Source organism: Macaca nemestrina, chromosome 14 (assembly GCF_043159975.1).
Source record: "Macaca nemestrina isolate mMacNem1 chromosome 14, mMacNem.hap1, whole genome shotgun sequence".
NCBI lineage: Eukaryota > Metazoa > Chordata > Mammalia > Primates > Cercopithecidae > Macaca > Macaca nemestrina.
In genome coordinates, this window is record NC_092138.1 from 30,521,881 (window position 1) to 30,538,088 (window position 16,208).

General features: G+C 44.1%; 1 protein-coding gene across 1 annotated transcript; it reads left to right on the forward strand.

Moving 5' to 3' along the window:
- Positions 1 to 46: 46 nt before the first annotated feature.
- Positions 47 to 15,944, forward strand: LOC105491801 (doublesex and mab-3 related transcription factor 3). Its single transcript, XM_011758478.2, has 2 exons — positions 47 to 847; positions 14,150 to 15,944. The coding sequence occupies exons 1-2, from the start codon at positions 394 to 396 to the stop codon at positions 15,112 to 15,114; spliced, it is 1,419 nt and encodes a 472-aa protein (XP_011756780.2). The 5' UTR covers positions 47 to 393; the 3' UTR covers positions 15,115 to 15,944.
- The last annotated feature ends 264 nt before the right edge of the window (positions 15,945 to 16,208 follow it).

Genomic DNA, 16,208 nt, shown 5'->3' on the forward strand with positions numbered 1-16,208 from the left:
AGGGCGGCGGAGGAGGTGTTGGGTCCCGCCAGCGCGCGAGAAAGCTGCAGAAGAGCTGGCTCAGACCTTAATCAGAGCTCTCGCCGGCTCTTTGCAGCCGCCGCAGCGCTTCCGCTAAGAAGGACGTGCCGACCCGGCTGCGCGCCCAAGGCAGCGGCCCGCGTCGGGGTTGGCTGGGCGTGAGCTGGGAGACCGAGCTGTGAGCGCGAAGGGAGCTGGAGAGACGGCTGCTGCACCTCCAGTCGCCCCGGAGCACACACGACCACCGGGGCAGCGGGATCAAGGGCCGCGCCTCCCGGAGGCCGCCCCTAAGCGGGCCTCGCAGCCCCGCCGTCCAGCGGTCCCTGGCCCGCTCCCGCCGCCAGCTCGCCAACTCATCCGGGAGCCCGGGGCATGAACGGCTACGGCTCCCCTTACCTGTACATGGGCGGCCCGGTGTCGCAGCCGCCGCGGGCGCCCCTGCAGCGCACGCCCAAGTGCGCGCGCTGCCGCAACCACGGCGTACTGTCCTGGCTCAAGGGCCACAAGCGTTACTGCCGCTTCAAGGACTGCACCTGCGAGAAGTGCATCCTCATCATCGAGCGGCAGCGGGTCATGGCTGCGCAGGTGGCGCTGCGCCGGCAGCAGGCCAACGAGAGCCTGGAGAGCCTCATCCCAGACTCGCTGCGCGCTCTCCCAGGGCCCCCGCCCCCTGGGGACGCCGCCGCCGCCCCGCAGCCGCCGCCGGCCTCTCAGCCGTCTCAGCCGCAGCCGCCGCGCCCTGCTGCCGAGTTGGCCGCGGCCGCCACGCTGCGCTGGACCGCCGAGCCGCAACCCGGGGCTCTGCAGGCGCAGCTCGCCAAGCCAGGTAAGAGTGTGTGAGGTGCGGGAGTTTGGCGGGGCGCGTGGGCGAACTTCGGAGTGTCTGCTGCAACTCCACTTGGAGGCCTGGAGGCAAAGTTTTGGGAAGTGGGCCTCGCGGGGCTTTCCTTCCCACTCTCCGCCAGGCCGGGGCTTCCTCTCCCGGGAGAAGCCGGCTGAGTCTGGACCCAGAGCGAGTAGCACTCGCGCCCGCAGGGAAGGCGCCTCCGGGGAGCCAAACGACGGGACTGTGCGTCAGGATCGCCAGGTGCCTTCCCAGATTAAAGGGCTCGGAACGTGTCAGATTGAGCAGGGAGACAACGGAGTTGAGACAGGACCAAATTAAAACCCAGGCGCTCACACTTACCACGGGGGGGGAGTAAGGTTTTCCTGGCTGCAGGCTTTAGAGGTCCTCGCCATTCGGGAGTTGGAATGGGTAGGTAGGTGTAGGGAAGGCGCCAAAGCCCAACACTCCTAGCTGGTTGTGCTTTTCCGCCTGCCTGGCCCGGCCCAGGGCCCAGGAAAATTTGAGTGAGGACAAGTATCCAGCTCTCAGAACCCTGGCCTTTCTAGCTTTGCTCCGTGGCCTTCAGACTCTTGTAACTGGTGAAATAAGTTCCATTTAGCAATGATAGTAAAAAGGTCCCGAAAGGCTCCTGAGCTGATAATGGGACCAAGAATCTGGTGCGCCCAGAATTCACTCCTTTGCAGAACCTCCTAGATCCTTTAACACTGTTCCCCAGGCCGCCCTCAGCTCTCTTCATGGTTTAAAGAAATTAAAAAAAAACAAAATCTGTTTCCATCCAGGCCTCCTGAGCTTGGCAGGCCTGAGTTGAGTCTCTCAGTCTGTCTCTTCCTGGGGAATTTCTGGCTTGCGGTTCTGCCCAGCGCAAGAGCTCTTTTGATGGCTCTTGGAATAAAGTAGACATGTGTTTGGTGTTTCTCCTTAACTGGGGCAAGTGTACAAAGGAACACAGCCCACCTTCTCCCGGAAGGGGAAGGGGGCATGCTGGAATTAGGAGTGGGAAGGTCCAGAGCCCTCCTGCAGGTAGTACCGTGGCAAAACTGGTACCTACACTGACCTGCCAACTCCCTAAAGACGGTACCCCTAGCTTCTGGAGAAAGGCTTTCAGGAGCCCAGGAGTGCTTTGTCTGGATCCTGTGGAGCTGAGGAAGTGAGGTGGGACTCACCTGTAGTCCCACCTAGTGAGTCGACGGCTGACTGGCAGGTGGAGTTCTGCTGCCCTTTCAGCAACGCTTTCCAGGCCTGAAGCTCTGAGAACAGCCTGTGTGAGAGTAGAGCTGGGAATTTTAAAGCCTGAAGAGAGTTTGCTGAACTTGGATTTTGTGGATATTTAATCCAAGTTAGCATATAAACATTTCTCAGGAATGCTTGCCAGTTGTCTCTCTTTTGTCTCTCATCTTTTTTATATTTATGGAGTTGCCACAGACGAAGGGGAGGGAGGAGAAAAAGGTTTTTTTTTTTTTTTTTTTTTTTTTTTTTCTCCCATTGGTTTGAATAAATAACTAGGAAGAGTTTGGTCTCAGCTCTAGAAGTGGATTTGTACCAATATATTTTCTTAATTTTTTCCGTTTCCAGCTTTTCTGGTTCCGTTTCCCCCAGGACTAGGGCAGAGGCCGGAGTTAATATCAGAGGTAGCATTTTGCAGTGGCCACCTGCCCAGCAGCATTCCTGTGATAGGGCATTGGGTTCTGTGGTCTTTGTCCACGGAGATTCCTTTCACATCCTGTGTTCTTCAGTGTTCTTTGGGATAGCTAAAGTTCATGATTTCTAAAGAGTCACGAAACTGAAAACACAACCCCAGGAGGAGGAGGAGGAGGAGTGAGGGCAGGCAGGAAGGCGGAGTAGGCAGCGGCAGCAGGATACATGCTTTGGGAGAAGAGAAAAAGGAAACAGATTTCAACTGGACAAACCAGAGCTGTGCTCTCTGTTTTACTCCTACTTAGTACTCAGGGATAGCCTGAGCCTTCCAAATTGAAAACAAGTAATTGCAAAGGAGAATAGGATTTATCACAAGGAGAGGTCAAAGTGACGACTTTGGGGGACTGAGGCATCAGGGACCAAGGGCTCAGTTTCTAGCTGGTCACCCCCCATACCTTGTACATTGACATACACAACTTTTGTTTTCTTCTTTCAATTGCTTTGACCCCATCATTCCATTTTTTTAAAAAAAGTCAATCACCACTCTGATGGGGAGTGGGGAGAAAGGTAGGATAATAATAGATAATTGTTTAGGAAGACAAACATACAAGTGGATCCATTCTACACAGCGCTTGTAGAAATAAAGTCCATTTGGGGTTTAAGTTGAAGAAAACTGCTCACGGAGACTGCCTGCTGCTATAGGTATTATACCCTTTTTGCAGTTGTTCTGATAATGTATTTGTGTACAGCATTCCATATTTATTTAGAAGCATATCAGAACTACTCCTGGATAAGTAGTTCAGTAAGTGCAGAGAGTAAGCAAAGCTCTGTTGGGATGGTAGGTCCACATGTGCATTAAGTATACAGACCATCAGAAATCTTTAGATATCTGCTGGCAGTGTAGGTCTATTACTTTGTGAACTTTGATTTTAAAATGTGGTTTGTCTTTTTGCAGGACAAAGGGCCTCTTTAGTACATGGCTGTGGAGAGAGATTTTTTTTCTTGTATATAAAAGCACATGGAGTCTTTCCTCTCCAGAAATCTTTGAGAAAAGCACATGCCTTAAGGAAGAGGATGTTTGCTGTGAATCACTGGAGGAAAACCACCCAGTTTAGGGAGTGACGTGTTCACATCAAAACTCAGTTTTGTAACTGGAAGAAATTTTTCTTAAATTCTGCTTTAGATTCTTTAAAGAAATTGGGTTATTTTATCTAATGGTGTAGTATGTTGAATATCCCTTTCAATGTGTGGTGTTTTTAAGGAGAATTTTCATATTCTAGTGGTTTTTACTTCTAGTTATGAAGTATTCTTTTTTCTTTTTGAATGTGGATTTCTCCTGCTCTTTGATTACCATCATGTTGGACCTGGAATTAATCATTAGATTTTGATTGAGCCCAACATTTTGATTTAAGCTATATATAGATATATTAAGCTATCTATATCTATATATAGATATATTAAGCTATCTATATATAGATATATTAAGCTATATATATCTATAGACATATAAAGCTATCTATATATATCTATAGACATATTAAGCTATCTATATATAGATATACCAAGCTGTATATATCTATTAAAAGCTATATATATAGTTTAAATTTAAATTGTAATTTAAGCTATATATATAGTTTAAATTTAAATTGTAATTTAAGCTATATATATAGTTTAAATTTAAATTGTAATTTAAGCTATATATGTGTGTATATATGTACATATACATACACTATTTAATTCATTTATTCTTCTCCTAAATTCCCTCTACGTTCTTCTCACACTCCTTCTCCCCATGAAAATATAGGAGGCATGAAGATCTTCCAACTGTTAGTGTATCTGAATCAGCAGTTTCAACCAGCCTAGCCAGCCTTTCAGGACGTGGGCTCAAGAGCTGAGGGAAGGGTCACTGCCAAGGTGAAAAGCTAAAGTTACATTCTTTTGTTGTGGCTCCCTTCCCCACCCCCAACTTTTCCTCCAGGGGAGTGTCCTGGGTCACCTTAGACTGTGGTGCGATGAGAAGAAAGATCTGTGGTTGTAGACTCTTCCTAGGTCTCCATCTGCCATCAAAATGAATATGTACACGCATTCTTTTAAATGCTCTTAAAAGGAAAAAGAAATCAAAAACATAGTTGGTTAGGAATAAGAGAGCAGGATCAAATGGGAAAGTAGGATCTTCTTTCCTGATTATTTCTTGGGGGATGGGGGTGGAACAAACAAGATAACTATAGGGGGAGAAGTAAGGAGATTTTGGAAAACTGCCTTTATTTTATTTTTCCTCTTGCCCTGCCCCTCCTAGCATCTTTATGCTTGCCTCTGAGCTTTTCTGCTCCAGCTTGACTGGGTCCTGCAAGGTGCACTTCCTTTTTTTAAATTTTTTTTTTCCCCAAAGAGAAGCACCTGCAAGTGTAATGGTTGTTACGGAACACTCGTCCAGGCCAGGATGAGAAGCCCTCTGACTGTTGGCTAGGAGGAAATGAAAAGCAGGAAATACTTGAAAACCATTTATGAAGTGTACCTGTGAATTGAAAAACAGGGTCTCATTTTAAGATGGCTTGATTTGAGGGTGAGGGTCTTGACTCAGTTGCATTTTAAAAAACAAAACCCATCCGAATAAAAAGGAATACGCATACAGGCACTAAGGTCTCTTCCAAACCCCACCCCAGGGCTGGCTCTTGGAGCTGGGATGCTGCCGGGGATGGGTCTTCCCAGCTCTTGGCCTGGCTGGTTTGCACGCAGTGCAGATGGTGTGTATGTGTTGTGGAGGATTGCGGCAGCTGGCTCAGGACTGGGACCCTGGCCACAGTGGGCTCAAAGTAGGGGCAAAGATAGGGGGCAGCGCCTCCCTGGGGCTGCACTGGACTGCCGTCCCCTTGCACCAGGGGGTGGGAGCTGCAGTTGAGCCCAGCTCTTTGCCGGCTCTTTCCTTGGTCACTGTCAGGAAGCAGCTCACTAGGCAGCTCAGGAACCGCCCAGAGACAGGCACATCCCTTGCCTCTCCCTCGTCCAGCTCTTGGACCTCCGCTCCTCTCTGCTCTTCCTGAGCTTCACTACCCTGTCCTTCCCAAGGCAGGAGTCCCAAGGTGAGTTGCCAGCTTTTGCAAAAATCATGCAAACAAAAAAATAGGATGCCAGTATTGCATGGGACATACTTTTACTAGAAAGCCTTCATTGTTTATTTGATGTTCCCACTTAACTGGACATGCTGTTATTTTATCTGGCAACCATAGGCCTAGGCCTTCCTCACCCAGCCCTGGTAACCACACAGGGCGCCCCTTGGCGGTGGGGTCGCCTGTGCTCATCTCCTAGTTCTTTCTCTGCAGAGCCCGAGCTGCCTGGGACTGGCGTCAGGGAGGTGCTGGGGTCCATCCTGTGGATCTGGAACCGTTTGGGAGGAAAAACGAGAGTGTGTTCCACGTCTAGGGACCAGAGTTCTACTGCCATCTGGGAAAGAACCTCTCCCCACCTCCAAATCACTCCTTGGTGTTATAAATCTGGAGGATAGCCGTGCTCTCGACTTACACAACCAACTTTTCTTTTTCTCTGATGGATGAACTCCCCGGGTTTAAAAGATTACAGTAATCACAGGAGGACAGTGTAAATCGAATCTGATAGCAATAACTTTCGGAGAAGGTCAGGCTCAAGTGAAATGTTACCAAGCAACAGGCATTTTGTTTGCAAAATACAATCAAAGAGCATTGATGAGAAATTCTTTGCTGCAGCCAGTCAGCACTTTCTGCTAACAGCTTTACAGAGAGAAAAGGAATAAATCTTCATAAATCAAAGGCCCTGGAGGACTCGGAGCCCCTTTCTGGAAATGTTGCACTTCTTCCTGACAGGAAGGAGGACTAAGCCCAGTAAAAAGCCATTTGCCTGCCTGCCTTCCTCCTCTTTCTTTCTCTTCCTTTCTTCCTCGCCTCTTGCTTTTTTCCTTTCTTCCCCCTTTAAACCTGTTGCAGCCCCTTAGCCATTAGCTGCTCAGGTCCTTGGACCCCCTTGTCTAGTCCTGTGTGGCTCTGATGGCTTGTGCATGGGTGCTCATGGCAGAGGTGGAGGATGCAGTGGTAGGACAGCTGGTCCTCACAGGTCCACCGCCTTGTGATTGTGTCAGTTACATCCCACATCACCTTAGTGAGTAATCCCCTTGCCCGAGCAATGCATACTACTGTTCTCAGAAGGGAAAGTAAAATAACTAGGTATGGTTTTTTTTTTTTTTTTTTTTTTTTTGCATTTTATTGTATAAACAGCTATAAAAGGTACAATCAAGTACCAAATAATAATAATAATTATGAAAAACTTAAGACTCAGCACATCATTTCTTTATAAAATCTCCAATCTCTTGATTACAACTAGACAGACATAAATTTTACAGAGCTGGAATTAGTGTTCCACGTTTTCCCACTGATTATTACTTTGTTTAGTATATATCTCTAGCACCCATAATCTTTATATGTAAGCATTTAAAACAATATTTCCTCCTGTGAAGACACTGTGGTCTGCCCAGCTGCTGTCCTTGGAGTTATTTGCTGTATTTCACTGTAAAATATAACCAACTGCAGCTTACTTGGAATTTTGCAAAAGATTAGTCAGTAAATGTAAGCTTCTATGTGGTCAAGAGGCAGTGCTTTGATCACCTCTGTATAATCTTACCCAAGACAGTACATGAGAGCATAGGAAGGCATTTAGGGGCATTTGTTAAATAGATGGATGAGTAGACAGGTGCATTTTGGAAGGTACCAAATAAACATGTAGATTTGTAGGTAATTTCCCCTCTGCTTCTTGGAAGATATTCCCTTCTGAGTCAAGAAAGAGATCAAAACTAAATTTTTACAAAATATATGAGGTCCACAGTTGCAAACCATACTTCCTTCAGCCCAGTCCTGTCTATAGCAATATTCCCCCAAAATATAGTGTCAAAGAACCACTCTGATTCCTTCATACATTATTAATTCAGTGTTGTTGATGATTTTTTTTAAAAAGCAAAGCATGGCTCTTTTTTTAAACTTTTCACAACCCTCCCCAACCCGGCAACCCACCCGAGGAAGAAAAGGAAAGTTTTTAGACCGAGATCATTCCCTGGTGTTCTTTAGATTTTCAACTATTCAGTTTTTTGTTTTTTGTTTTTTTTATTCATCACTTCTAGTGTGAGATAAAGGTAACAGAAAATGTGAAACGTTTGTCTATGGTTAGAATTCTGACTAGGCAGTGGTCTCCTGTAAAAGTCCCATCCTACCTGGGCTCCCTCCCTTGCCACTGCTGTAAGATTTGTGTGCTTTGAAAACTACCCATCAAGGACCTGTTATTTAGAGGTGTGTTCCTCACAGCTCAAGTGAACAGATGAGGATATGACAATCTATGTTTCAAAATGCATGACATGATTTCAAAAGGATGGGGGAGTAAAGTGACTTTTGAGCTAGGAAATATTCCTCTCTGCCAATTTTTCTGTGTTTTCATTCTGTATGTAAGAACTATTTTGTTTTTGTAGATATAATTGGATAGAATGGATACAACCTATGACATCTTCACTTTTTTTTTTTTTTTTTTTAAATAAGACGGAGTCTCATTCTTTCACCCAGGCTGGAGTGCAGTGGCGTGATCTCGGCTCACTGCAAGCTCTGCCTCCCGGGTTCACACCATTCTCCTGCCTCAGCCTCCCAAGTAGCTGGAACTACAGACACGTGCCACCATGCTCGGCTAATTTTTTTGTATTTTTAGTAGAGACGGGGTTTCACCGTGTTAGGCAGGATGGTCTCGATCTCCTGACCTCGAGATCCGCCCGCCTCGGCCTCCAAAAGTACTGGGATTACAGGCGTGAGCCCCCATGCCTGGCCAGATTTTTCACTTTTATGCATCTTGAGCAGAATATTTGTTTCTCATATGTGATAGACTTCCTCAAAGTATTTGAAATGATACATTTTTTTTTTACTAAATTGCATTTTCATATGAAAAACTCCCCTAAAGAAAGTTACATTTTCAAACTGTAATTTTAGATTGAAAGCACTTTTATAAGTGTGTTTTCTCTCCTTAGTTAAAAGTCTTGTAGCAAAAAAAAAAAAGTATTGTAGTCATCTTATGGCATATATATTTTGAAGTTGGTAGCATTGTTATCTATAGAAAAACTTTTCTTTTTAATTGAATATCTACTTCTTTTAAAAACCTCTTCACCCTAGTGTAGAGTTTATTTCAGGGATAGCTATAAGTGTTTCTACCCCATGAAATGTGAAATGGGAGAGTGAATATTTGGTGAGATTTAAAAAATATCTACATGTTTAGCAATAGAAGCAGCATATTGTATCACTTTCGGTAATATTTGTAATATTCGATAAAATTGATTTCTTCTTTGTTTAATAGTTTTGACTTTCTATACCCATCTACTAGGGGTAAAAATATTACCAGTTGAAATACACTCTTAATGTTCTAGGAATTAGGGTTTCAGTTTCAAGAAGAAAGAAGGTAAAGTGTTTCAGGAGTATTTCCTATTTTATTTTGTTAGTTGGCAGTTTCACAGTTCTATGTCTAAAAAGGCCTTTATGTTTTAAACCAACTAGAATGATTTGTAAAGTTTATTTAGGAAAAAATCTGGAGATGTAAAGAAGTACCTGTTATCAAATTACGCTTTATCACTGGGCTCAGAACTCACCCTCTATAATTACCTGTGAAAGTCTGTATTTATAATAGAATAATTTACAATACATTTAGTTTAGGTGCAATAATACAACCAGTACTAGAGACCACAGTGCCACAAAATTGCAGGGACTGTATATTCTGCCCTTCAGAAATTATTGTTTGGTGAGGAGCTATTCTTGATGCAAAGTTAGAGGCTAGTCTTCCTTTGCCTAGTTTTGAAACTCCAGCAGCCTTAGATGTTGATGGGGATTCGGCTCGCCCAGCACTCCTTAGCAGGACTTTGTGTGTGGCTCAGGTGCATAAGCCTCACAGGTGTGCTCTGCTTGTTGTTCTTTCATCATCTTTCTTTCCTTTGAACACAGTATAAACAGTGCTGAGTTCAGGTGGTTGGTTGGTTTACGCTGAATTTGTAGATTTGATTCCTGTGACATCCTGTTAGCTTTTCTCATATTTTGGCCATAGCCAGACAGCACAGAAACCTGCGGAGAAAGTGTGGAGACTTCAGTGTAATCTGTCACCACTCCTTGGCAAGTAACCAGAAGTGCATGATGCACTAGCATGTCCCAGTAGCAGGGGCAAAGGGTTACACAACAAAATGAGAAAGTGACTTTCACAGTCTGAGAGTTCACAGTTGCTGAACAAGCTGGCACTGACATAAGATTCCACTACCGTCTGTTCCACAGAACTTAGGAAAATAGGTACACGAGTGGAATTTTGTATTGTCAGACTTGTAATCCTGGTATCAAGTATTCAGTTGATTGGGACAGTATATCTGTTGCTACATTGAAAATAAAAAGACTCCATTTTTGTAATGGTAGAGTCATTAGGTTAGTGAGAACCTCATTCCCTAATTCCCCTTTCAGTTAGCCTTCTGCTGTTTGATCCACTTTTTTTCTGAAGCCTGAAGTGTACTGTGGAAGAGTCATTTTGGTTGACAGACCTGAGAAAAAACTTCCTAATATGTTTTCAGTGTTTGAAACTTATCCAGAGTGGGGTGGGGGGAGGGGAGGGGGATGTACCTTTTAAAACACAGAGCTATTTGGTTCACATATTTCTTTTAAAAATAGTTGAGCTGGCCGGGCATGGTGGCTCACTCCTGTAATCCCAGCACTTTGGGAGGCTGAAGTGAGTGGATCACGAGGTCAGGAGTTCGAGACCAGCCTGGTCAACATAGTGAAACCCTGTCTGTACTAAAAATGGAAAAAGTTAGCCAGGTATGGTGGCACACACCTGTAGTCCCAGCTACTCGGAAGGCTGAGGCAGGAGAATCACTTGAACCCAGGAGGCAGAGGTTGTAGTGAGCCGAGACCACTATTGCACTCCAGCCTGGGTGACAGAGTGAGACTCTGTCTCAGAAAAAGTTGAGCTTTGAGCTTTCCATTTGTGCCTATGTACCCTTTATTCCCAGGAAGGACTAATTGTTTTTCTTGCTTAAAGAAATCTCGTCATTCTCTATATTACTATGACACTGTGTGGCATATTTTTTTTTCTTTTTTTTAATTGTGGTATACATAACAAAATTTACAATTTTAACCATTTTTAGGGGTACAATTCAGTGGCATTAAGTTTATTCAAAATGTGCAACCATCACCATCATCCATCTTCAGAACCTTTTCATCATTACAGATGGAAACTCCATACCCATGAAACAATAACTCCCCATTCCCTTTTCCTCCCAGCCCCTGGTGACCACCATACTACTTTCTCTCTGAATTTCCCTATTCTTGGGATCGAATATAAGTAGAGTCATACAGTATTTGTCCTTTTGTGTCTGACTTATTTCACTTAGCCTCATGTTCTCAAGGTTCATCCATGTTATAACATGTTTCAGAATTCCATTCCTGAGGCTGAATAATATCCCACTGTGTGTGTGTGTGTGTGTACACCACGTTTTATACATTCATGCATTGATGCACATTTGGGTTGCTTTCACCTTTCGGCTGTTGTGAATGTTACTGCTGTGAACATTGGTATACGATGTGTGTCATATTTGAGGCTTAGCAAATGCTGCCAGGCCCTGTTTGCTTTTTCTCCCGCATGTGTGTCTTACTTCCCCAGCTGGAAGATAAGGTCCATAAGTTGGGCGTGGGTCTTACACTTCTTGGTGTTTTTCATCCTTTATTCTGTTTCTCCCAGTATCTTGCAGAAATATAAATACTTGGTGCTGATAATAATAATTAGGCTAAAGTTAAAAAAATAAGGAAACTGTTTAGAAGTACATAGTATTTTAAAGAAGTACTTTATGTCCATATTTACATGGGGAGAGTATTTCACTTGTTTTTCCAATTTCTAAAAGTGATAGTATATTAATATATATCACTTTTCAAGTGTTTAATAATTTTCAAATGTTTAGTAATAGAGTAATAGCCAAGAAGTATGTATGGGTCATGAGTCAGGAAAGTTTAAATAGATCTAGCTGATTATAAAGTAAATCTATAGAAGCCTTTTTGTTGCTGTTTTTCTCTTTTGGATCAAGGACATGAGTTCAAATACCACATTAACTCAAGAGGTAAAAGCTGTGTCCCCCATCCTAAGAAGCTGTAGGAGAGATGGCTTCATATGTATGTGACACAAATGAACCTCTCATTGGAAACCTTATATTTTGTGTTAAAAAAAGAAGCAGTTTAATTAAAATGCAAATTTGGGATAAGTATGAATTCCTATCAGATTGATGTTGATACTTGCACTGAGGTAATTTAAGAGTGTTTTAAAATGTATTTACTTATGTTTGCCACATATTTATTGCTTTGTTAAAGGGCAAAGTTTTGGTTTTTGGTTACACCTGAGATACATCCTGTATTAGAATAATGTTTTTTTTGTTTGTTTGTTTGTTTGTTTGTTTGTTTTTTTTGAGACGGAGTCTCGCTCTGTCTCCCAGGCTGGAGTGCAGTGGCGCAATCTCGGCTCACTGCAAGCTCCGCCTCCCGGGTTCACGCCATTCTCCTGCCTCAGCCTCCCGAGTAGCTGGGACTACAGGCGCCCGCCCTTGAGCCCGGCTAATTTTTTCTATTTTTAGTAGAGACGGGGTTTCACCATGGTCTCGATCTCCTGACCTTGTGATCCGCCCACCTCGGCCTCCCAAAGTGCTGGGATTACAGGCGTGAGCCACCACGCCCGGCTAGAAGAATGTTAATAAGTAAGCCTTTAAGGCTTTTAAAATAAACAACAAGTGTAGGAGAAGATGGTTTCTAGAAGGTGCTTTGATGAAATTTCACAAAGTTTTGTTTTTTTGGTTTACATCCTGTATTAGAAGAATGTTAATAAGTAGGCCTTTAAGGCTTTCAAAATAAACAACAAGTGTAGGACAAGATGGTTTCTAGAAGGTGCTTTGATGAAATTTCACCAGCTGGCTATCTGTACATAATCAGGTGTACCCACAGAGAAGGCAACAATGAGGCCATTCAGGCAGGGCAGCAGAAAACACAGGCAAAGCAATTGTTTACAACTCAACAACCGGCTCCTTACGAATTTTCATCTTTCGATCAGTTACCCTGGCTTTGAGTAGCCACAGCCAGTGCGTGTTTCAAAAAAGGATAAAACTCTATTTGCAAATAGCTTGCCACTAAAAAATATGTTTCTTTATTATAACGGCCTGTTAGAATTTGCTACTGCAAAGCAAACCACTCTGACTTATTCTTTTCCGTGTGCTTAGCCCGGCAATATCACCAGCCGTTAAGTAAAAATATCCTTAGGTCAACATGGTAAATTTGCTACTGGTTTACTTTATAGCAAGTCTCTGCTTTATTTGGGAAGCTTTTTTTCCCCCTCCTTCTTTTCATATGATACAAAAAGGTATCTTCAAATTTCACTGGTTTAAAAAGTATCGGCCGGGCGCGGTGGCTCAAGCCTGCAATCCCAGCACTTTGGGAGGCCGAGACGGGCGGATCACGAGGTCAGGAGATCGAGATCATCCTGACTAACACGGTGAAACCCCGTCTCTACTAAAAAAATACAAAAAAACTAGCCGGGCGAGGTGGCGGGCGCCTGTAGTCCCAGCTACTCGGGAGGCTGAGACAGGAGAATGGCGTAAACCCGGGAGGCGGAGCTTGCTGTGAGCTGAGATCCGGCCACTGCACTCCAGCCTGGGCGGCAGAGCGAGACTCCGTCTCAAAAAAAAAAAAAAAAAAAAAAAAAAAAAAAGTATCTTCAAGTCCTTTCCATGAACGTTACCAGCAAAACAGTTCACGCACAGGTATCTGCCTGGCGTCCCCCGTGGCGGTGCAGTGTGAGGCGTTGTTTCATTGATGGATAATGCTCCCGTGCAGTTTCACAAACCCTTTCTAGCCACTTCCTTTTTTCCTCTCCAGCAACTTATCCTGCCACCCAGAAGTCATAGCTGGTTTCATTTGCTTTCTAGTCCAAGTTATTGGCAACCAAGTTTGCCAATCCCTCAAGTGGCTTCTTATGAAAGATTTCAATGGATAGAGGTATCTTTCACTTCAGCAGTTGAATTAGCTAGCAATTGTACGTGGTAACCTGATGAAACATACTGATTGGTTCATAAGACATATTTAACACAAAATCAACCTATGGGAAAATAGATTTAAGATATTAAAATTCCCTGTGGGTATCTGGATGGTGCTGTCCCTAGATTACAGCTGGGGACCTTATTTGCAGAAGAGGAGCTGGAAGACAAGCTGAGCTCATTTTCCTGTTTCTCCCTGAGCTTTGCTCTTCTAGGAGTCCCCCCGTCTCCCCGCAAAGAGGCTCTCTATTGAGATTGTTACTGCTATGAAAGCCACATCTTCGATGGTTATAGGTTCATGTAGCCATTCTATGTTGAAGGCAAACTTCCTTGCACAAAGCATTCTAGGAAGCCACTCTGATTTCTAGATCTTTATTTACAGGGTTTTGGTTTCATTTGCCAGTGATACAGTCTGAATTAAAAAGGCTTGTAGTATATTATGACCCACTGAGATGCATTTGCTCTTCCAAAAAGCACGTGTACAGGTCTCTTCTGAGCACATCTGTTCCTCTTTACGCACACCAGGAAAAGATTAACGCAGCTGTTCTGTTTTTCAGATTTGACTGAAGAACGGCTTGGAGACGGCAACCCGGCAGACAATACAGAGGTCTTTAGTGACAAAGACACTGACCAGAGGAGTTCCCCAGATGTGGCAAAGAGTAAGGGCTGCTTCACCCCTGAGAGCCCTGAGATAGTGTCCGTGGATGAAGGGGGGTACGCTGTCCAGAAAAACGGAGGCAACCCTGAGAGCCGCCCAGACAGCCCCAAGTATCACGCGGAGCAGAATCACCTCCTGATTGAGGGCGCCTCCGGGACTGTTTCTCTGCCCTTCAGCTTGAAAGCCAACAGACCGCCGCTTGAAGTGTTAAAAAAGATATTCCCCAACCAGAAGCCAACGGTGCTTGAGCTCATCCTCAAGGGCTGTGGCGGGGACCTGGTGAGCGCCGTGGAAGTCCTTCTGTCCAGCCGATCCTCAGTCACGGGAGCAGAGCGAACTTCGGCAGAACCCGAGAGTCTAGTGTTGCCCTCCAACGGGCACATCTTTGAACATACCTTGAGCTCCTACCCCATCTCGTCTTCCAAATGGTCTGTGGGATCAGCCTTTCGAGTCCCAGACACCTTGAGGTTTTCTGCCGACTCTAGTAATGTTGTCCCCAATCCCTTGGCTGTGCCTCTGCAGCACCCTTTCCCCCAGCCACCCCGGTACCCGCTGATGCTGAGGAATACTTTGGCGAGAAACCAGTCGAGCCCCTTTTTGCCCAATGATGTCACCCTGTGGAACACCATGACGCTGCAGCAGCAGTATCAGCTGAGGTCCCAGTACGTCAGTCCTTTCCCCAGTAACTCTACCAGCGTCTTCAGAAGCTCGCCCGTCCTTCCTGCCCGTGCCACGGAAGACCCTCGGATTTCCATCCCTGATGATGGGTGTCCAATTGTGTCAAAGCAGTCCATTTACACCGAGGACGACTATGATGAGAGGTCTGACTCCTCAGACTCTAGAATACTCAATACATCATCTTAAAGTGGTGCTGGATGGGTGGCGGTCAGGGGACATTTTCTGTGCGTTTTGTCCCTGAGGCATCTGAGGAGAGGCCACATCTTGTGTATGCCCTTTCCTTCTGTTTGACAAAGTGACTGTGCTTGATTCTATATATTAGCAATAAAAACATAACTTATTTAACTTCTTGCACTTCACTGGAAAATGCCAAATAGCTCTGCTCGGTGGCTTTAGTGCTGAATGTTTATTGTAAAAGAGAGTCTAATGTTAAGAATAGTCTTGGGAAGGCTGGGTCCATGGAAGATTTATTTGGGGATGTAAAGCTGAAGGTCAGCCTGGCACCTAAACCCAACCTGGAATGTTAAATGAAATAATATACTTGAATGCAATTTTGTAAAAGTGGATTCCTCAGGATATGTGAAACCTAAAGGAAGTGGTTCTGTTGCAAATGGACTATAAACAGGGACATTATATTCTTATGCTAAAAATCCTTGCATTTTAAAGAGAGATGCACTTAAGAATAGAGTGAACTGCTCATGTGCTTATTTAAGCTTGGACAGTTTTCAGAGACAAACCCCATTAAGAATTACTCTTTTCACATGGCTGAATCGAAACATGTGTAATGTCAATGTAAAACCAATCACAGCTGTGAACTGCATGAAATGTATTGTGAAACGAACACAAGATTAAGCTTTGTCAGGTTAATGTAGCATGCTAAGGACTCTAGAAAAAAAATAAACTAAGAAGACGAACTTGGTTTATGTCATTTCTACTTGTGGAAAGAGGATCTCTAAAAATAGAAACTTGATGTAAAAATGACTTACTAATGCATGGGTTAGGAATCAAATTATCAATTAAATGAGACATTTGTGAGAAATATGAATGACAAAGTTTTAGGGCTACATTCAGAAAGACAGATAATTTGTTCAAGAATGGAGTTAATTAATTCTCTCCATCCATTCATTTATCCAACAGATACTTATTGAGTGCCTACTATGTGTAAGAGAATGTGCTTTCCATGTATTGTCCAAGTTACCTACCAATGAGTCCAAGATAAGCAGGTATTTTTGTGGAGAATCCCATTGAAAACAAAGTAAAAATGGAAAACTCCCAACAAT

Excerpts from the sequence above, each read along its gene's own strand:
- LOC105491801 (XM_011758478.2), top strand. The coding sequence starts at position 394 with ATGAACGGCTACGGCTCCCCTTACCTGTACATGGGCGGCCCGGTGTCG. Across the intron at positions 848-14,149 it reads GGCGCAGCTCGCCAAGCCAG|ATTTGACTGAAGAACGGCTT; the intron begins GTAAGAGTGTGT and ends TCTGTTTTTCAG.